The 23,049-nt window shown below is 32.2% G+C and overlaps 1 protein-coding gene across 1 annotated transcript in view; it reads left to right on the top strand.

Annotated features, from left to right (window-relative positions):
• The window catches only part of DIAPH2 (diaphanous related formin 2), a 904,603-nt gene that overhangs the window by 221,892 nt on the left and 659,662 nt on the right, over positions 1 to 23,049 (top strand). Inside the window, exons 9-13 of the mRNA XM_073013533.1 lie at positions 1,030 to 1,166; positions 3,089 to 3,197; positions 15,316 to 15,426; positions 20,606 to 20,724; positions 22,645 to 22,761. Coding sequence (XP_072869634.1) covers positions 1,030 to 1,166; positions 3,089 to 3,197; positions 15,316 to 15,426; positions 20,606 to 20,724; positions 22,645 to 22,761 — 593 coding nt within the window. The remainder of the gene's footprint in view (positions 1 to 1,029; positions 1,167 to 3,088; positions 3,198 to 15,315; positions 15,427 to 20,605; positions 20,725 to 22,644; positions 22,762 to 23,049) is intronic.

The raw sequence follows: 23,049 nt of genomic DNA, 5'->3' as shown, positions 1-23,049 counted from the left end.
TTTTCTTTTTGTTTTTTTTGGTCTTATCTCCATATATTTTCGTATTTATTATGACCTGTGATAAACTCACATTTAAGAGCTTTAGCTATGTTCCCCATCTGCCACTCTGAGTTCTTTTAGAAGTTAAATTAGGGCTGATGGAACTATTCATATGGCTGGTAATTAACTAAAGTTTAGCTGAAGTGGAAATTTTGCTCCGATGAAATATCCAATTTCACCATTAGACTGTAAAATGAAGCAAAAATATTTTATAAGAAATCTGAAAAATACTTTGTGGGACAAAGATAAAATAATATATTGCCTTCTTAATGTAATGAAAACTCAAGTTTTAGACTTTCATTAAAATTTCTTATTTATTAAATTCATGCATGCACACACATACACACAGATACTCATGCTTAGAAAATAAATGAAAATGGTGTTTTCTCTCCTTAGTTGACTTGTGGCACTTAATAAAACCCAGGTGCCATTTCTTTAGGTTCACAGCGTTTGTAGTGCAGCACAGCTGTGTGAATCAGGGAAGATAAGAGAGAGACGGCATGGGAATATCCATACTGAGGCTTATACTGGCATATAGTATTCAAAAGAGCCTTTTTAAAAAAAATTTCTCTTTTTCTTCACCTTAATTTTTCATACAAACATATTGGACAATTTAACCACGAATTCCAGACATCTCCAGGGAGACCCAATGACATAAGTAGAATTACTTTAGAAAATCATATCAGTATGTGCTTTATATGTTATTCTTTGTTGAAGAAATACTGATTGTTCCCATATTTTTCCAAATTTATGGAATTTTTAGGGCAGGCTAATGGAGAGCATATCTGATCAAGGAGCAACAACTCCAAGATGCAGTCATTTCATATAAAAAACAAAGACAGATAACTGCATTTGAAGAATATTCATATAAATAGGTAGAACTTCATTGTGGGGGTATGGGTTTTTGGAAGATCGTTGTACGTTGCTTTTTTAAATTTAAGATATATTCCATAGACATTCTGAATGAAGGTTTTTTGTTTATTTTTTTAGTTTGGATTACAAAGGATTCTAGGAGATGAAAGAAGTCTTTTACTATTGGCAAGAGCAATTGACCCCAAACAACCCAACATGATGACTGAAATAGTAAAAATACTTTCTGCTATTTGCATTGTTGGAGAAGAGAACATGTAAGTATTGCTATATTATTATATTTGCTGCATGGAAAATGACACTTAGGAAATTAATAAGTCCTACTTTTATTCTGTTTCTTTGGATAACTTTCATGAAAACAGTATTTTAGATAATTTTTGATTGAAATTTTTATCTTGCCTGTTTATATTTTGGCTTTTTTGTTGATATTGTGGAAACTAAGTTTAAACAGATAGAATCCTAGTGGGAAATTCTTGAAAGTTGGATTCAAAGTGATTAAGCAGAATTTTGTTTTGCTGGAGGTACAGCAATTGTTAGACGGTGGACAAAAGTCAGAGAGTTATTTTGGCAAATACACATACATACATACACAAACACTGTGCTGCATATCACACAATATGAATAGATGCCTTTATTTTGCATTATCTTATAATAGTATTTTACTTTATATGCCATGGTAAATGAAAATTATTTGTAGCGTGAAATAAACCCACCTGTTAGAAAGAAAAAAGCGGTTGTTGATAATTATTCAAAGTGTGTATATGCCACCAAATGCAGCAAGTTGTTGCTGAACATGCATTTGATCACATCTTTTGGAAATAATACTGAATCAGAAGCAAACTTTCAGATTTGATGACATTAATAAGTCTAGTTTATAAGAAACCCTTGTGATAAAGAATCAAATATCTGCTAAGGACCCAAACCAAAATATTTCCTTGGAACACTTTGCGTGATAGTAGTAATGTCAATTTGAGTCAGATCAGAACAGGACTATGCGAAGATTTAAGGATGTTGCAATATGTTGACTTTCTCATAACTGTTAGAATAAAATGAGATATTGTTTAGTGTTAGCTACTGTCCTCAGAAACCAAGACAAACACTAAACAAATATATTACCATATTTAGTCTCACCTCAATGATAAACTGAGAATGAGATAACATGTGTAAAAGCAAGGATTCTTAGATTTTATTTTTTTAAAAGTCAGTTTATACATGTGTAATAAATATTTTTAATCACTTAGATTTTCAATATTAATAAAATACAATGTAGTCCAGTATAACTGTTATGATTTAATTATAATTTCAGATATAATTTGATAAGAGTAGTATACTATATAGAAGTTGATTTATTTTAGGCATTGTATGGAGATACTTACCAATACTTTTGGTCAGGTTAATAAGTTTCTTGTGCTAGATAATTATACATTCTTCTTTAATTACTTGGGCTTTCCTTTTTAGAGTCTTTTCTCTTTTTCCATTGTCAAAAAATGTTGATTTAAAAAAATTCTTTAGAAAATGATCGCTCTTTCCAGATCTTTATTATAAAATTACAATCTGTTTATGCTTCAATAAACTGTTAACAATTATAGGTGCCATATTATGTTTAAGTGAAATTAATGTTAACACATGAAATATCAAAACCTGAAACTTTAAATTTTAATGTTTATCACTTAAGTATTCTTTTTTTAATGTCACCCAGGAAAGTTAGTTTTTAAAATCGAATTTTCCTTTTGATACCCTAAAATTATTTAGAGCTATCAATATTTGACTTAAAGAAATATGCGTACAGGAATACAATTCCTATATTGTAATGGTCTTTCAGTTAGACTGGAGGAATCAGTTCAAGAAATCTTTTATGTGATAGTGACTGTAGTTAATAACAGTGTGTTATATACTTGAAATTTCCTAAGAGCGTAGACTTTAATTGTTCATACCACAAAAACATGTAAGTATGTGAGGCAATATATGTTAATTAGCTTGCTTTAGCCATTCCAGTATGTGTGCATATTTGAAAAGATACAATTTCCATCAAAAAAGCAAATGATAATTTGAAAAAATTCTAATGGTACATATAAACATCAAATACCAGAAAGAAAACAGGGAATACTGAAAGGACTTATGCTCATAGTGTATGTATAAGAAGTATTTCCCATTTCTGTTTCTTCTTTTTTCTCTACAGTCTAGATAAACTTTTAGGGGCTATAACAACAGCAGCAGAAAGAAATAACAGGGAACGATTTTCACCAATTGTGGAAGGTTTAGAAAATCAGGAAGCCTTGCAATTACAGGTGAGTTAGTTTTGTCTTAAATTGCTTCTAGAGTTATTTTTAAAGTACTCATTTTGTATGACGTCAACTCCATTTTAGCTGGCATTTAAGTAGTACGGAATGTAAAACTAAAATTTTTCTGTTGCTAGTTTGTGAGAATTACAATTTGTTTAAAATTAGGAAAAATACTTTTGAATTATTATAAATGTGGCAGTTATGGCTGTCACTGATATTTAGACAAGAATTTAGTAATAAACCAGGGAAATTGAAGCCTTAGCAATAATCAAGGCAAAAGGGCAAGCTGTTCAGCCAATGCCATTATCCTAACAAGTTTTAGTGAAGTTGGTGGGCTTGTAGAAATTTAAGACAATTAAACACATCTCTCTTTGTGCCATTCAGACAGCATTCAAAGGTGTGACTCACCAGAATAGAAGGGATTGAACTGCAATTCTTAGATTAGCGTTCATTTGATAACCCTGTGTAGACAACTTACTAAATGCCTTCTTTAGAAAATGACAAAACTCACTATCTTTACTTAGATGGTTTCAGGAAATGATCCATTTTATGAATAACTCTGTTCTTGAGGGATGAGAATGCATATTTATTTGTTTTATTTATGATGTGAGGTCCTGCAGTAAACATTTTAATTTGTATATATTATTTGATTTAATTCTCACAACAACCTAGATATGCAGGTATTACTATAGTATCTTTGTTTTGCTTATGGGACGAATAAGATTAAAAAACTGGTCTAACGTGACAACAGTTTTTAAGTGTCACAGTCGGAATTTGATTCCAGGTTTTTGGTCTCTGCTAATCTCTCTTTTAGACAATGTATACCATTTAATGTACCATGGAAAACTCTCTGAATTTTTTTTTTTTTAGTTCTCATATTGTTATTCAACAAAGAGAAGGTAGTTTCCACATTTAATTTTATCAAGCTACTTAGCATCGAACGTTTAACTCTTAAAATTTCTTGCTTGATGTGAAACAAACACAATTAATTTTCTCCTTTTTTAGGTATTATGAAGTATTTGTATTTTTGTTTGCCAGAGTTTGAAACAGCATCACATAGATGAATTGGCTTGTCTAAAGAGAATCTGTGATGTTACAAAATTGTAATACCTCTCTAAATATTGAAGGATCTTTGTTAATCATGACTTCTACTCCAACTATATTGAACATTTTGGATCAACTTTTATGGTGCACTTTTATGTCAAATGTATTATTTATTTATTTATTAAGATGGAGTCTCGCTCTGTTGCTCAAGCTGGAGTGCAATGGCGCGATCTCGGCTCACGGCAACCTCTGCCTCCCAAAGTGATTCTCCCTGCCTCAGCCTCCCAAGTAGCTGGGATTACAGGCACACCCCACCATGCCCGGCTAATTTTTTAATTTTTAGTAGAGACGGAGTTTTGCCATGTTGGTCAGGCTAGTCTTGAACTCTTGACCTCAGGTGATCTACCCACCTTGGCCTCCCAAAGTGCTGGGATTATATTACATATTTTAAAGATTAGGATATTTTTTCCAGTGTTTTTAAAAATAATACATTGTTTCTTATAAAATTTAATCTTGATAAAATTTTATACCTCTACTGAAAGGTTGAAGACTGCCTTTTTCAGATGACTTTGAAAGTTTTCTTCATGTTCCTATGGTTGAGCTTACCTAACTAACTTTCATTGGTTTTCAGCTATATGTGTATGTTTGTACTTCTCTTCGAAAGTTTGTTGAGTAGGAATGAACTCTTTTATTTATATTCAAAGTTTTCATTACATGGGCCAAATACATTGATATATTTTTAAAATCTTCTTTAAATAAATTTTTAGCTACAACTCTGTGAGCTATGTATTATTACCTCTGGTTTACTGATCAGGGAATTGAATTGCTAAAAGGCACTCCCAAATCACCCAGCTGTTAAGGGATAGAGCTGTAATTTGAACCTGTGCCTTTGTGATGCCAGAATTTGAATACTGCATTGCCTATACTTTGAAGGGATACCGCTGCCAATGAGTAGTTCACCCCAAACAATGAGATGGGAAAGACATTTGCTAGCCTTCAGAAGGCTGGACAGAATGGAATGATAAAGTGACAAGTTGTTAACAAGTAACATATGGAAGAATCATAGACGTCTTGTTAAGTATTCAAGAATTTGTTGAATACTGATTATAGATGCAAAGATATGCAAACCACAATTTAAAATTTCACATTTTAATGAGCTACAAAAATTAGTAATTTGTTATATATAGAGACTAGTACTCTCACAAGAATTGTGAAGTAAGTTTGTTTATTTAGACTAATGTGAATGAAAAGATGTCCTCTAAAAGTTCAAAAATATATTCAGAATACAGAAACAAAAACCCAAAAGTTTAAATCTGTTGCTTAAAAAATATAATTAGTGTTGTATTTTAACAGAATTACTTTTCTATTTCTGTAGTAAGCTGAGACTTCCCAAAATGTTATTACAGTCTCGGGAAGTAATTTTGTTAAAATACAGGACTAATTATTTTTTTAAATAACAACTATATACATTTTCCCCCCTTTTGGGGGTTTTAAAAAAGGTTATTAACTTCTCACAGATTTTTTTCCTGGCTTACCTTTAAAGTGAAATTTTGTACCTGTGATAGGATTTTCATTATCTTCAGGAGTTCAAGAAATAGGTGGAAGATAAATCGCATATCTTCACACACTCTCTCTTCATTGACTTTCCTTCAGCTTAGTAGCATTTTCCGGTCTCTTCTGTAAAGCACAGATTATACACCAGCAACTTCTTTTTATCTGACTTAACCTTCTAACTAGCCTCTTGTCTCTCCTTTTCATTTTAAAGTCCAGGCCTCTAAAAGAATAATCCATATTTGTTTTCTATGTTTTCTAAATTACCTTTTACAACTGAACTTTATTACAGTTCTCAAAAAGATTTACAGTGTGCATCTAATTTCAAAATCCAATGGCTTCTTTCCAATCATGATCACTTGGCACTATTGATCACCTTCCTCCTTGAAAATGTTACTTCCCTTGGCTTTCTAGGCACCATTCTCTCCTTTGTTCTCTACCTTCGTTTTTTTTTTTTTTTTTTCCCTGTGTTTCTAATGTATTTCTCCTCCTCTTACTTCCTAGATATTTTGTTCCCTAAGTTCTATCCTTGATCCTCTTTTAGTATCATTTTATGTACATTCATATGCACATACACATATCTATATGTATGTATATGTATATACATACAGACACATACTTTTTAAAACAATTTTGTCCGTGAATGTTCTCAATTGCTTCTCTAGTTTTAAAATCCAACTGTGGTAGTGATTCTCCAGATTTATACATCCAGCTCAGTGGTATCATAAAATTAAGAAATTAAAAATAACATTTATAACCCATATGCCAGTGTTTAAAATACTTTGATATGTTATCTCATTTAAACCTCGCAGCAATTGTATGAGAGAGATAGAAGTATTATCCCCATTTTATAGATAATTAAACCGAGGCTCATAGAGGTTAAATAACTTTCCTAGGGTCACAGTGTGAATAGAAGGGAAAACACAGATTACACACCAGGGAGTCTGGCTATAGATAACGTGCTTTAACTACTAAGCTGTAACTCCTTTTATATTAAAACTTAGCTTATTATCTCTTTCTGTTAACCTGATTTTTCCTAAGTCTCCTCTTCTTCCTGTGGTTCCTATTTTGGTTTATAGAGGTATCATCTACCCAATCTTTACGTTTCCTCAATACTTCTTTCTTTTTTATCCCCTGCATTCAGTCAAGTCTTATTACAAAGTATAGTACTGACTGTGAATCTAACCCACTCTACTTCCACTGCCTTTATCTTCTCCCACCAATATTATTTCAACAGTTCCCTAATTAGTACCCCATACTGACATGTTCTTTCTCTCCAGACAAATGCCCTACACTGTTGTCAGTTATCCTTAAAAAATAAGTCTAATTCTAATATATTATCATTCTTAAAAATCTATGCTCATGACCCGTTGCTAACTTTTTCATTGTGGCCCTAATTTGATATTCTGGCCTTTGAGCCTGTCATTCTCCCGAATGTACCATATGTTTGCGCCATACTACATTTGGTGTTTCCCAGGTACGCTGTAGACTTTTAAATGCCCTCAAACCTTTTATCATGCAGAACACTTTGCCTGAAATACCTGACTTTCCCCACCTGTATCTGTTTCTTCTATGTCTTGCATAAGTCTGGGAAGGCTTCAGTAATGAGGTGATATTTTAACTAGGCCTTGAAGGACAAGTAAGCATTTTTCATAAATTATCTTTGCTGATAGAGAAGCAGTACTATGGTAGGATGAGAGGTGAAAAGGGCTTCCAGGAGGTAAAATAGAGGCCAGAATCATCTGGCAGTCACTTCATAAAAAACAGTGAGGTAATACCAGCATCTAGTTCAAACTGCTTTCTAGATAGCCAGGTAGGAAACCTAAAGTGTACTGAGCATTAATAACAGTTTATTGAAAGGGAGAGGAGTATAGTTAACATACACTGATGTACTATCAAAACAGCCCCAGTCTTCACAGGCTGCTGTTAGTTTGAAAGGTGCCATGTTTTTACAGTATTTCAGTATATACAAAGAAGTGTAGTAGCATAATTTAATACATTTAAAAACTGTTTTCTAACATGCTGAAAATAATAATGAACTTTGCACATGTTGTAATTAGATATGGTACACAAAAACAGAGCTGTAAATATGCCCTTTCCTGATGTGTGATAGCTTCACTTATCCATTCCTCACCTATTTAATAGATTTGTCCTTTGGAATATAACTGAGAACTAAAAAATGAAACAAAAATAAAATAAAACAATCTGAGCAGTCTACAAATGTCACCAACTCTATCAAGTAAACCTCATGGTGAGAACGACTTTTTGGCTTTTAATCAGAGCCTATTTATTCTCTTTTCATATGTTATCTTAATGAACCCAATTATCTGTTTACATCCACAGCAGACTAGAAGTGCAGGTTGGAAGGTTGGGAGAGGGTTTATTCCAGAATCATACACCGGAATCATCAAGAAGTGACAACTGACAAGCTGGCAACAGGAGAGGGGTAGATAGAAACGTAAGAAAAGACTGAAACTGGAATGCAAATGATAGCAATAGACTTCACAGAGCGTGGAGGCTAGTAGCCCTGCACACTTCAGTACCTCCCGAAATACTGAGTTACACCATACCTCACTAACCCACATATTTAGTGATGACCCTGACTCAACAGGAAATTGTTAAATTATATCTAGTTTATTTTGCATAAGAATGTGAGAATTATATAATTCATTTCAGAGAGTGTCCCATATGAAACAAGATGTTGATGCTTAAATAGATAAACAGATACATGGACCTATTCTATGTGGCTGATTCTTTCCACAGTGGTTCTTGAGTGTTGAGATTTTACTGTAAGCATACTTGTAAATTAGCCACTAGTGTACTCAGACCATCACATATGAGGGAGTAGCTTTGGACAAAGTATTAATCATTTGTCAGTGAAAGTGCATTTATAAGAAAACAAGGCATCAAGGCTTATGAATATGGAGAAAATTTGTGGAAATTAGCATTTTATAAAGCGTTGAATGAATGCTTGATATTACTTAGGAAACTTGTTCTATTTATTGACAGTTTTATATTATTGTCATTGAGAAAATAGATTACTATAATGGTAGGTTGTTTAGAGATATTTGTACAATGTAGTCATTTTTGGTATTGACACAAAACTAACTTCTAACTTAAACAAGGATGGCTTTATTTTAAATCTGTTTCAACACTGAATAATTGTCAAACCTATCATTTTCAGTAATAGAGGGTTGCCAGTGACCTCCATGATATAAAAAGCAACAGGCCGCTTTTGAAGTCATTATATTAGCTTCCTCAGCACTATTTGGCACTATTGATCACTCCTTTATCAAAGCTTCCTCCTCCCTTGACTTCCATGATACTAAACTGTATTAGTCCATTCTCACATTGCTATAAAGAACTACCTAAGACCGGATAATTTATAAAGAAAAGAGGTTTAATTGACTCACAGTTCCACAGGCTGTACAGGAAGCATGGCTTGGGAGGCCTCAGGAAACTTACAATTATGGCAGGAGGCGAAGGGGAAGCAGGCATACCTTGCTTCCTTGAGCGGGAGGAAGAGAGAGAAGGGGAAGATGCTGCACACTTGTAAACAACCAGATCTTATGAGAACTCACTCAGTATCACAAGACCAGCAAGGGGGAAGACCGCCCCTATGATCCAGTCACCTCCCATTAGGCCCCTCCTCCAACACTGGAGATTACAGTTTGACATGAGATTTGGGTGGGGATACAAATCCAAACCATATCATAAGCTCTCCTTGTTTTTCTTTTACCTTTATGTTTCATTTAAATTCTCTTAATTCTATGCTTGACCCTTAAATTTGCAGATTCCTAGAGCTTGATATTCAGTCCTTTGGTACTTTGCTTTTCTCATATTGATAATCCTTGGGCAATCGCATCTATCCTCAGAGCTTCAATTAACTAGCACTCATATGTGATGTCTTTGTCTGATCTCTTCTCTTCCTCCCAACTCACAGACCCCATATGAACACCTCAGCTGCCTCCTGACTAGATTTCAAATTCAATATTGTCCTTAAATATACTTATCTTCCTTTTTAAAAAAATCCTTTTCCCTACTCTAAACCTCTCTCCAGCCTTGACCTGCATTTCTCTTGTGTTCCCAATCCTGGTTGACCTTAGTATTTACCCACCAGTTAGCATATAGCAGAAACATACTAGTCATCTTGGAATCTACCCTTACTCCATCTTCCATTCCATTAGTCACCAGATCCTATCAATTCTATATCCTTAATGTTATAGTTCCCTTCCTCGATATGGTATCCTTCTCTCTGCACCCTCACTTTGCCATTTTAAAATTTCAGAGTATTGTTACAACTCACTATTTTATCCTTTCCCGATGTTCTATTCTTCATTATGGCCCCGTTTAAATTATCTTCCACAATGTTGTCTTTCTGAAATGCTTTTCTCAGAAATGCACTTCAGAATGCTTAAAGTCCAACATTGGCTTCCCATAGTTCACTGCTTAAAGTCCAACAATGCCTTCCCACAGTCTCTAGAATTACAGTCTAGTCCTATCCCAAACAAAATACTTCATCTGACTGTTGCTTTCTCTTTCGCCTCATATTCCACCACGCTTCTACATATGTTTTTAGTCTAGTCATATTGTGCTTTGTTTCCTATAGATTTTATGCTGTTTTATTCCTCAACCTTCATACCTTTGTACATGACTTCCATTGGCTTGGAAAGTACTCCATTTCTCAATTAACTTGCTCTGTACATTCACATCTTTCTTCTCTCATACTTTGACTTAAATCATCTTTGTTCCTAACTCCTGTTGGACTAGGATAAAGAAAGACCTTGTTAATGTCAACAGAGTACTTAATAAGGTCAAGTGTGGAACAGTGTCAATAAAATGTTAAAAGTACAATTTGTCACAGATAATGGCAATATGGATAATCTGTCTGAGAATGCCCTAGACTTGGCAATTATTGTATCCCATAGCTCTATGAATTTTGATTAAATAGATAGATGTTTGTATAGTTTTCAAAGCCTGTAAGTTAAAATCAATCAAAGGTTCTAGCATTTTCCCAGTACTTTTATGAAGATATTTGTGTTCAAATATTTCCCTTTCTCTGTCACTTAGGTTAAAAAAAACAAATTTCTTTTTGTAATGCTATATCTTATGCCAATAAAATTGGAAATATTTAAATGTCATTCACTTACTATATTTTAATTATTTTATTTGGGACAGTTAAGTGTTACAAATAAACCCTAGGCATGTATAGATGAGCTTTGCCTTTTGAAAGTTTATCATCTGTTTTGTAACATTTCACCCTTTATACCATTCCACCCCAGAACGAAGACAACAGCATCTGGTGACTAAAAAATGTAGATGATTATTGTAGAAATATAATATACTGTTATAGTAAAGGAAGGATCTTAAAATGGTAGAAAACGGATAATGATTCAGTGTAGTGTATAATTATACATGACACAAATGATTGGGTACTTTATCACATGCACAGAACTGGTAGTTTTTAACTATGTATGCTTATGTATTAATTCAATAGGATATATATGCATCTCATGTTGAAATCTTATGACATCACTGAATGAAAATGCCAATATAGAAATTGATTGTATTTACTAATTAAGCATCAGAATTGTGGCCCTAGCATATGTATTAATAATGGAGGAAATTCACTGATTTTCTGTGACTTTAAAATTTTGATTCTCATGGAAGCTGTATTTGTAACAATAGATATGGCAGACCATTTTGAAACATAGCCATTATAAAGACACTAAGCAACAGAGCAACTCTGGATAATGGACTTTGTGATATTCAATTCAAGGGCATTTGTTTTCTTTCTAAGATAAGGGGAAATTATATTAAACAAGATTTGTGTGATACAATATGGTAGAAAAAAGTCCAAGGCTAAAGGTCAAGAGACCTGAGTTCTAGTTGTATCATTGGGGCTTATTAGTTATGTGATCTTGGGCAAATCATCCAGTCTTTCTAGGTTTTCAGTTTCTTTATTTTTAAATAACATATTGGACCAGAGTATTTTATGTTCTGTCTAGCTTTAAAATCTCATGATTATTTTCTGTCTCTGGAGTTGAATTTTTTTTTTTTTTTGGAAAGCAGATTGATTTTGCATTGTTAGAGGACAATAGAGTACACTCATCTCTTAAAGATTTATATACTTGGAAGTTGAGCATATGAATTTTGAAATTTTCATTATTCAGCAATGAGTTTTATAGTTCTTTGAAGTGAAGGTTTCAGAGATTAGGCCAAATCTCTTTTTTTCTTTAAAATCTCCAGTGTAGTGCTATTCAATCAAACTTTCTCCCATGTTCTATATCCTTGCTGTCCAATGTGGTAGCTACTAGCCACATGTGGCTGTTGAGCACTGGGACAATGGCTAGTGAAATTGAGCAACTGAATTTTAAATTTTATTTAATTGTAATTAAATTAAACTGTGACAAGTGGCTCCCATATTGGATAGCACAGTACTGTAGAGTGTGTGTGTGCGTGTACACATGTGTTCACATGCATATACATGCTGAGTATGGAGTGGGTTGGCAGGAAGTAAAGGAGAGGAGTGGTAGACCATTATTTTGAATGATGGGATGCCATTTATACTTTACTGCTCAGGATGTACATGAAGTGGAATTTAACCCTCACCAAGAACCATTTTCTACTTTTGCTTTTTTTTTTTTTTTTGCATTACATTATATATTATGATAGCCACTATGTATACTAGACAACCTATTGTTTATATTATTGTATGTTTTTCTGATTAACCTATAGTTTTAAAGCTACATATCCCCAGTATATTAAGCATGTTGTACCAATTACATTTTATCATCTTACCCATCCTTAAAATCTTTTGTTGTGAGAATCTATGAACGGAGTTTATGAGACCTTTGGAATGTGCTGGAAATTATATTTGTAGTAAAGTGATATCATTTATAATCATGAGTTTCCTCCTTGCTGTGTGGCCTTATATAAGTTATTCTATCTGCTTTGAGCCTCAGCTTCATCATCTGTAAAATAAGAATAACAGTAATGCTAACCTTGTGTGGTTTTTATGAAGATGAGATTAGATGGTGAATTATGTAAAGGACCTAATACATTGTGTGATAACTAATAATAATAATGATGATGATGATAGTTTGAGATTTTATATTTAGCTATGAATTCAGGATACACACAATGGGGTTGTCATGTTTATAATTAAGTAGTAACATATTCTGGCCTTTAAGCTAATTTAAATTTAATTTTGTATTTGTAAATAGTGACAATTATTTCAGTTTTGAATTTGAGATAATGTTCCCATTCTCTGAAAAGGGCAGCATTTGTGTAACGGCATAAAGGAATAGCAAAAATTTAGATGACCTTTTTGTTTTCCACATTCATATTACAATATACATATTTCTGTAAAAGAGTATTACTTTATCAACTTATGTTGGAAAATGACATGATAGCATGTGTATTCATCTTATGTTATTTGTAATTAATTAAATATCTATTAGAATATGATGTATAATAAATGGTACATTGTTAAGCCAGTACCTTTACCTTTTTAAAACTGACTTCACATTATGTCCTAATTATTATATACTATAGTCAATGGATGGAACGTCTTTGTTTTCATATTAAACTATAGGTTCAAATATTATATATAAAGTGAGTATTTAATATCATTGAAACATATTATTAAATGTTATATAATATTTAATTATATTGATACATTCATTAATTTTATTGACTTTTATTATCTTTATTGTCTCCTGATCTAAATACTTTTATTTGTATAAAGATACAATTGCAGGACACATTAACTTGCTTCTTACAGAAATGTTCTCTTTGCTTGTAGGGTATTAATACAAGCCATTAAGCTAGAATTTCTTCTGGCAAAAACAATCCTAACAGATGGCAACTTTTCTCTCTATTAATTTTGGATTGGACATGTACTTTGGCTTATTTGGTCGTGTCATAGTTGTAACATAACAAGAGTCATTCAAGCAGATACAATGACAATATAACCGTGGACATGTACAGTATGCAAATATATAGCCTAGCCTATCAAAACTATATAAAGATTTACATGATTTCCTATTGTAAATAGGAAGGTTAGGTAATCTATTAAAGCATAAGCTTCATTATAACTTATCTGGTATGTCTTTAAAGTTAATGCCAAATCTATGGCAAATATTTAGTCAGTTTTCTAAGTGTTTTGTCTTGATATTTGAACGTTCATAGAAATTAGAATATATTGTTGTATCATTCAGATATCTGATCATGTTAGAAACAACCTTAATCAGCCCTTTTAAACCATGTAACTTTTGATTTTTGAATGTAGATGTGGGGCAGATGGGCTAATCTCCCAAAAAGCAACTTAAATATATAAGATATAGATTCAAGAGTAAAGCATACCTTTTAATCTCTTCGCCCTATTTTGGAAAAAATAACTCTATCATAATAGATCTGTAGATGTCAAGTTAAAATACATTTGAAATATTTGTCTTTTCATAATATATTTTTCCCATGCTAACTATTAATTTATTTATGTGTGCTTCTATATATAGTATAGCAGTATCTTTATATAATCTGTTTTTTCCAAGGATTCCCCTTGTAGTTTGCCCTTTGAGCACTCTTCTACTCATTGCATTCTTTAAAAATAAAAAATAATACATTTAAATGACATCTTTTCAGTTAAACAATTAGCCAGTTACCTTAGATTTGAGCAGCATTTTCCAAAAATGCTACTTAGGAATAATTTATGGAATACCTGGCACTTAGCATTTTGTTGATTCCCTTCTAGATTAAAATTACCAGCAAATAAATTCCTTTTTGTAATAGGGAATCTCAAAATCAGAAGGTAAGAAAAGCAAAACTCATTTTTCAGTATCAATATATTTAATCAAATACTTTACTTGAAAACAAACTCTTACATATGCTTTATTATGAAGTGTGCATTAGTATTAGTGTCCCGGTGCCTTCTAGTTGATCTTAATTCACTTCTATTATTTTTTTCATACCTAGTAAGTTAATCCATCTTAATTACTTATTTTAATACTTTATATATTTTGTACAAATCATCCCATTAAGAGGATGGAGAGAATGTAAATCAATGTAATAATTTTATCTAAGTTATCACTGTTCCCTGTTTAATATTAGGGTACTTTTATAACTTTAATTTATTTTAGAAGTGTTTATAACCCTGTAGAATTGAGGCCAAGTGTACTGTGAGGACAGCTGGACATGAAAGATACATTTTGTGATCTTTTCAAAGGGCTCTATCTGCCCGCTTTAGCAATTTGGGTTTTTCAGAGGGAGTTTAATATTTCTTCGTATTCTTTTTAAAAGCACAACATACTTGGTCATGACATCTTTGTTAGAATTGTTTTGGACATTAGATACTTTGTCATTAATTTTGTTGTTTATAATTAAAGTCATAATCATACTTCTAGAATATTTGCTTTTCTTATTTTATCGTTATGTGTGTATGCCTTTAGTGAATATATTATCTTAATGCATTATTTCATTAATTTATTTAATGTGTTTTTTTAAAACAAAATTTGCTTTCTAATTGCAGGTGGCCTGCATGCAGTTTATAAATGCCCTTGTCACTTCTCCTTATGAGCTTGATTTTCGAATACATTTAAGGAATGAATTCCTCCGTTCAGGACTAAAAACAATGTTACCAGTAAGTTGAATGTATACGTTTATTATGCTGACGAATTTTAATATTTTTTTCACTTCCACAAAAGTACTTGAAGCAGAGTAAATAAATGTGCTTTGCTATTTTGTTTTGTAAAGCATTAGACATTTTGTAAGCTTTTTTGTATTCCAGTAATAGCGTTCTCTACATACAAATGACGATTCCGAATTCAGCTAATAATGTGCCCAGAAGCGATGTGTTTTTGTTTTTTGTTGTTTTCCTCAAGTCAAGAGGGAACTTCTTTTCTTTGAATTTTGAATATTGAAAACATGAGACTTTTTTTTTTTTTTTTTTTTTGCAGATTCAATTTTCATGTAAAATTTTCTGCTTTCCTCTTTGATAACTTAGATTGATTTCACTGGTATTCAGGATAAGCATGCATAGAGTTTTGATTAGTATATGCCAGACACATTGCTTAAGAATGTTCCTCTTGTTACAAGGCTATAGGAACTTTTCCAATCAAAAACAATTTTGTTTCTTAAATTGAATGTGAATATTTGCTGTAATTATGACAGTGTTAAAAGCATTTTTGAATGAGCACACTCATTTTTTTAAATACAAATACAACTACTGTGGTTTTATATTTTATTAAGTATATTAACTGAAGAGTGACTATTGAAGACTATGGCATTGTTCAAGACAAGTAAAATTACGCTAGTGTCTTTAAGCTACTCAGAATATACCTGAGAGACAAGAAGTAAAAGTAAGGAAGTGGGGAAAAAGCACTGAGGAGAGAAAAACAACAACAACAAATGTCATTGAATGTGCGTGTGTGTGCCCATGTGTATGACCTAGTTTACCAGAAATACCCAAATTGGGGACATTTCCTGGTGAGGAATCAGTATGTAGCATAAATTTGTAACATATGGTGGGTTACTTTTAACTGAAAGTAGTTGAAACCCATCATAATAAGTGGTGTGGTTGGACCTGTTAAACCCATTTTAATAAAATGTATGATTGGGTCCACCTGGTTTTGGAAATTTCTATGTCAATCCCACCTGAAGTGGTTCTTTCATTCTTGGCACCTAAAACCAAGGCATTGGATGCAGAGAATCAAACAACATTTTAAGTGACCCATCTAGAGATTCAGTGTGCAGTTAACTTAGGCACATTCACCAATTACAGTTAGTGTGACATATGATTATTCTTGTTTTTTTTTTTTTTCACTAATTTTCTTTTCATCCAAAGCCTGTAGCCTTAGGTAGCTAAAGATAATCTTATAGTCTTGATGGTAGTTTGCTTTTGAATTTCCTTGTTGTCTGTTTCCATGCTTGTTTTTACTGGACTGGTTCTCTCTTTATAGTAGCATCTTTGAAGACTTGCTGGCTGCAAGGGCTCTGTAGCATCCTCTACTCATTTACTAATATGCCATGTTTTCTGCCATAGTTGTTGCTCTTACTTTTCTGTCTTTCATTCCCCTCTATTTATAATTGAACATTCACTTTCTGCTTTATACTACTGAGAATTGTGACAAGAGAATTGTGACTCTCATTTTAATTTATTTTAGTCCTCATTTTTCAGAAACTGTATGGTATTGTAGCTCTTGTCCTTAACCTTTTGCACTTTTGTCTGGGTACGTTAATCTCTGCCGGGCTCAGTGGCCTCATGTTATTCATTTGGTTACACAGACAGCTAAGATTATGTGTCAGTGTTTCTAAGCTACACTTTTCCATTGGCCATATAGCCCTATATAAAACTTTTTGTGGTACTGTGTGCTTCTTAATTTATATGTTCTTTTTTAAAATTTAAAATATTTTTAATTATGGATACAAAATAGTTGTACATATTTTTGTGGTAAAATTTATATTCGGCCTACCAAAGTGCTGGAATTACAGGTGTGAGCCACTGCGCCTGGCCTAAGTTTTATATTTTTTTATAGAGACAGGGTTTCGCCGTGTTGGCCAGGTTGGTCTTCAACTCCTGGCCTCAAATGATCCATCCCAGCCTCCCAAAGTGCTGGGATCGCATATACAAGAGTAGAATCAGTATTTGGGCAGATAGACCTTGAGAAGATTAGAGATCATTTATTTAGAACTGTAGATTTCACTGCTGTTGTTTTAGTTTATCACAACTTGGGAGCAGGACAGAGTGGTCATGGGTTAACATATACTACATACTGCACATGTCGACTACTATCTAATTAACCTGCTAATGAACTAAATATTTAAATTTAAACCACTGGAATTTATAGTAACATTACATATCCTTTATATATGCAGTGAAGCTTAATAATATGGTCATAGATGAGCCTTTAAAATCCTTACATTTTTTTCTATTTATTCTTTTTTTATATCCAGTTCTAACAATAATTCCCTAATGTTCTAGAATACAGTATATTCAAAGCAGCAAATTAGATGTGACTAGGGCTAATTATTAATTGTTGGTATATGGATGAAAAATTATATGTATCTAGAATCAGTATGAGTTGGGAAAAACTGGTTCTTAGTATTTCAGTAATCCTTGAGATCAACATTGTAGTAGAGTGAAACTTTTTTTCATAATAATTATCAGAATCTTCAAGACAACGAATTTTTTAATTATATTCTTTAAAAATTTGTTTTCAAGGTTCCTGTCATCCCTATAGTTAAATTTTGATGTTGAAAAATAGTTTATATTTCATTTACATGGAAATTTCATGTCTGATAAATTTGCTTTAGTAATTTAGAATAAATGAGTTGTTACAAACTCTACAGTGAGTTTTAAAATAGGATTTTTTCTGTACTTAATTTACATTGATTTCTTCTGAAATTTTCCCCATTTGCATTTTATTTAAATAAATTAAGAAAATATTAGTTAAATCAGATACGTGAAGGAAAAACATAGTAAGAAATGGTGTTGGTAGGCAGTAGGCATACTTTTATCTCTTTAAAAGTCTGAGAAACTCTTGTTTTAAAGACTCAATTTTGGTTGGTTGTTAATCAGTAGTGTACTGGCAATGGACTTTGATTTCCTTTGAAGTATACTATGTTATAGAAAATTACATATGTCAGGAATTCTGCAAAAAATAATTTTAGATCTATACAGCATGTCTTTTTAAAAAATAAGAAGCATAGAGTGTTTCACATAATTAATAACAATGTATTTCAGTAACTTTGTGATAGTTCACATTTTAAAACATAAAACTTCTTTGATAGATTTCCATTTACTTTTATAGGAGACCCATCTTATTATTTATTTGTACTATGTAAAAATTTTTATTCAGTAAATGTTTATTTTATCAAGAATTTATGAATATTTCAAGGCTTGACATTTGGCTGAAAGGAAGTTTCATAAATATAAGCATATATATGTGTATGTGTATATGCATATATATTTACAGTAACTTCTCATTTAATGTCATTGATAGAATCTTGCGAACTGCACCTGGAAGCAAAACTGTATACGGTAGGTCCTTGAATAATGTCCTTTCATTATAACGTTGATGAGAAAAGAAAATTGGTTTTGCTATACATTTTTTGCTTCAAGTTGCAGTTTCCACGAACTACTGAGGACATTAAATGAGGACTGACTCTGATAGACCTGGAGCATTATTAATAAAGAATATTTATAAAATACTGCAGTTACACATGTCAAATTTTATATTGTGCTATATGTGCTCACATACTATATATAGTATAAATAATGTCTGGACCTAATAAAGAACTAAATTGCACATTTAACCAGTAATTTTCACTGAAAATATTTTAATTATGCTGACTGATTTTCATGTTTTGTAACGTTCTATGCTAATTAAATGGCAGTACTTAAATTTTTCTGTTTTTCTGACATGTTTGAAAGTGTTTAAGTTTTACGATGAATTTCTGAGAGAGAATATATGGTGACAAGAATAAGACATACTGTAAAATGTGTGACAGGTTGTTTCTGCAGTGACCAGTGTATTAGGTTTGTCTGGCTTATGTAATTTTCTAAATAGCATTCAGAAATCACCTGATAATATGACCCAGCAACGTTAGATAATTTTACATTCTAATAAGTTTCTTCATTCCATTTCAAACTGGAAAACTAGAGCTAAAGCAAGTTATTACTAAAAAGGAAACCAAACATACATATATTTACTTATGTTTGATATGAAATTATATAGAAACAATTATTTTCATATGCTCTGCAGGTAAATTTTCAATAAATCATTATGTATGTGAGTGTTAGAAAAAAAAAGCATCTAGAAATTGCTGAAATTTGTTTGGCTTCAGTAATAGCCATTACATATCTATAATAGTTCTATTGAATAAAGATAGAAACAAGAAATGTATCCCATTTTGTTTTATCGACCTAATTTGAAGTACACCATGCTTGCATTTCCTTTTAGAGTTCAAGCTCAGCTCTGAACATCCTAGTCCCACTTTCGGTATCACCCTTGAGCATCCACAGTTGTGATTATCGATTTGGGTTTTGAAAGCTGCAACTTAATGGACACATATTAAAAGATATTCCAGGTGATATATATTGAGCCCAACAATCTCTAGTGTGGCATGCTTCTAAATTTTTATACTATTATATGAAAATTATCAGAGGTTTGTAATGCATGTGCTTATAATGTATTACAAAAACATAACTTTTATGCCCAAGTTGGTATTTTGTGATTAGGCTAAGCAAAAATATAAGGTGGGGGAGGAGGTTAGATGTACAGCTTAATAAAAAGTCCAAACGCCTTTTTGCTTTAAAATCACAAAATATCTTTTAAAATAAATGTGTTTATACATCTTTTCACGCCATACTTGGGACTGTTGTGCTTGAATATATCCTTGCATTTGTTCTTCGTTAATACAATTGATCTGTATTTGCATTTTTTGCCAGAGGCACATGTGAATGTTCTGACTGCATGAGTTCTTTTGCAATCTTTGATTAGTGTGTTTAGTCAAAACGACAGCATTTAATTTGGGTTGTTAGCAGTTAGTTTTTTTCTGTTGTAGAACTGATCGCTAATTTTTTAATGTGAGTAATCAAAATGTAGGGCATGGAAAAAAATTAAGTGAATGCAATGAGGTCCTTTTATTTTGAAATAGAAAAATTCAGCTACATTTACTTTCAGAAAACCAAGTGCCCGCGTCAATATTTGAAATTGCTTCTGTGTTTATAAATGAATAATTGTGTTCTGCCCTTTATTACCTAAATATGCTGTTGTCAAACTGTTATTCATGTGTTAAGTTTTATGTTTATATATTAGGATCTAAAAGAAAAAGAAAATGATGAGCTTGATATTCAGTTGAAAGTATTTGATGAAAACAAAGAAGATGACCTAACTGAATTATCACACCGTCTCAATGACATTCGAGCAGAAATGGAATATCCTTTGACAAACCACAAAACAATTTTGTGTGCATTGTGAGAAAGGGATTTGTGGGCAATTTTGTGGACCATTATTAGAGTTCTTGTCTGTCAGCCCAATTTATATCCATTTATTTATATTAGAACCTTACTATAATGCTGTCCTTGAGATTCATGTTGAGGAATTGTCAGGCTGTGTTGATGATTTACACAGAGTGTATTGAAATCTGCACAATGGCTCACAGTATTATAGGTATACTCTGCTCAGTGGTCTTGAATAAAGAATAGCATAAGGTAATATATCTTACATGTACGGATTTTTTGGGGGAAAAGTTCACTGCGTTCATATGTGACTATAGGTGAAATACTTATTCAGTTTATTAAATCAAGCTTCAGTGACTTAGAGATACAAGGCAATTCAAATAAATATCTTATTTTGTATTCAAATATTTGTGTTTCTTAACAATAACAAAAATGTTTAGATGCAGTAGTATCTGAATATAGCAAAGCTATGTGGTAGAAGCATCTGAGTCAAATACAACTAGCGTATAACCTTCCGACGGCAACAATTTTATATGAAATTATTTTAGATCTAAGAGATGGTTGTCATAGCATTGCTGGCCATTTGTTTCACACCTGTTCTGTTTCTTACTTAATGGATTCTGGTGAAGTTGGGAAACATGTCAGAACCAAAGTGACCTTTGAGTTGGATTTTTTCTCAGTAATGTTTTCTTCCCTTTTCTGCTCCTCGCCCCCACTCCCCAAAGCTGGAAGTAATATTCCCCTCCTTGAAATACCCAAAGTACCTTGTTTGTTCTATTTTATTTATGTACACTTCTGTGCCCCTGTGAGATTGAGGGCAGAAATGTTATGTTTAATCTTTTTTCCTTCAATGCACCTATGAAAGTCTTACACACAGGTATTGGATAAGTGTGTGTGCAATGAATAACAATGTTATTATTATAAGGAATAATTTCTAGTAATTTTTATTCATCATTAGAGATGCCAGTCTACTGTGGCTTCTGTAATATTAAATGTTTTTCATATCAATTAATATCTTGCTTTACAAAGATTTCTCTTATAATCAAACTTCACCATAAAGCTATTTTTGGATCCATTGTGTAGCCATTTAAGGACCTCATGAGACTTTAGCACAACACTCTTATGTAGGGTCTAAGAAGTAAGCCATCGTATGCTTAATTCTACTTTGGAGAAAATGTTGACATTTGAGGTTATTTTAGGATATTAAATTACATTTTTTCTTTTATCTTTATTTTACCTTGGTTTTCCAGGTCCTCACTTTTATTACAAAAATGGATCCATTTGTGGAAATCTGATTTCTAGTTTACTAGAAGCATCTAAATTTCTGCCACTCTTTATATCTTGTCTCTACTTTTCATTTTTTATCAAATAATGAAATACAAATGAATGCAAACAATAATAATTGCAGATTTAGTAAGTATTTCATCTGGATAAAATAAAACTGATTTTGTGACCTTTTAGCAGTTTACAGCAGCTCATTTACCTTCTATCTTATGTGGCAGTGAAAATAGAGTAGTAGTGATTTGCATAAATAATATAGGTCCTCTATCACAACTACAGGAAGATCAAAAGGAGACCATTTTCACTGATGGCATTGCTGTTCCAATGGTACCAGTTATAATCTGGACTTTAAAATATGTATAACAGATCAATTAAGATTTTGGCAGTCAGATGGTCTTGGACATGCTCTTGAGGTCTGTCTCTCTAGTTAAAAGATCAAAATGATTCCATAGAATCATTACTTTATGCAGATGTTTAAGTACTGGATCATAGAGTTGAAGGTTTAGAAATAGTAATGGAAGCAAGATTGTAAGTCGATGTTTTACAAAGTTAAACTCCTTTGTTATAAATGAGACTCCCACCAAGAATCTTTAATATTTTTCCTTTACTTTCTACTGATATGAATGAAGTCTACCATCTTCTGTATAATATGCTGAAGGACACTGCTGCTGAAAATTACTTCTTATCCATTCTACAACATTTTTTGCTCATCAGAAATGATTATTATATCAGGTAAGAGGCAGTTCTGAGAGTACTATATTTATAATTTGAATTGGGTATTAAAGGAAAATGAACAATGTAGTGGGGCCTATGCAATATATGCATATATATACACAGAGGGTATAACAGTTTGATTCCTTTAGATAACATTTTCTAAAAGGTGTTCATTTTTTAAAATTTGGCCAGAAGAGAGCGATGCACTTTTAAAAATGGGTACTCCAGTGATAGGACTTTGGTAGGAATGAACCCAACAGACTGCACTGGCCCTGCAATGAATTTTCTTTTCTAGATAATGATATC

Source organism: Chlorocebus sabaeus, chromosome X (genome assembly GCF_047675955.1).
Source record: "Chlorocebus sabaeus isolate Y175 chromosome X, mChlSab1.0.hap1, whole genome shotgun sequence".
NCBI classification, from domain to species: domain Eukaryota; kingdom Metazoa; phylum Chordata; class Mammalia; order Primates; family Cercopithecidae; genus Chlorocebus; species Chlorocebus sabaeus.
The sequence above is the reverse complement of the archived record's forward strand: the minus strand, read 5'-3'. Positions and strand labels throughout refer to the sequence as shown.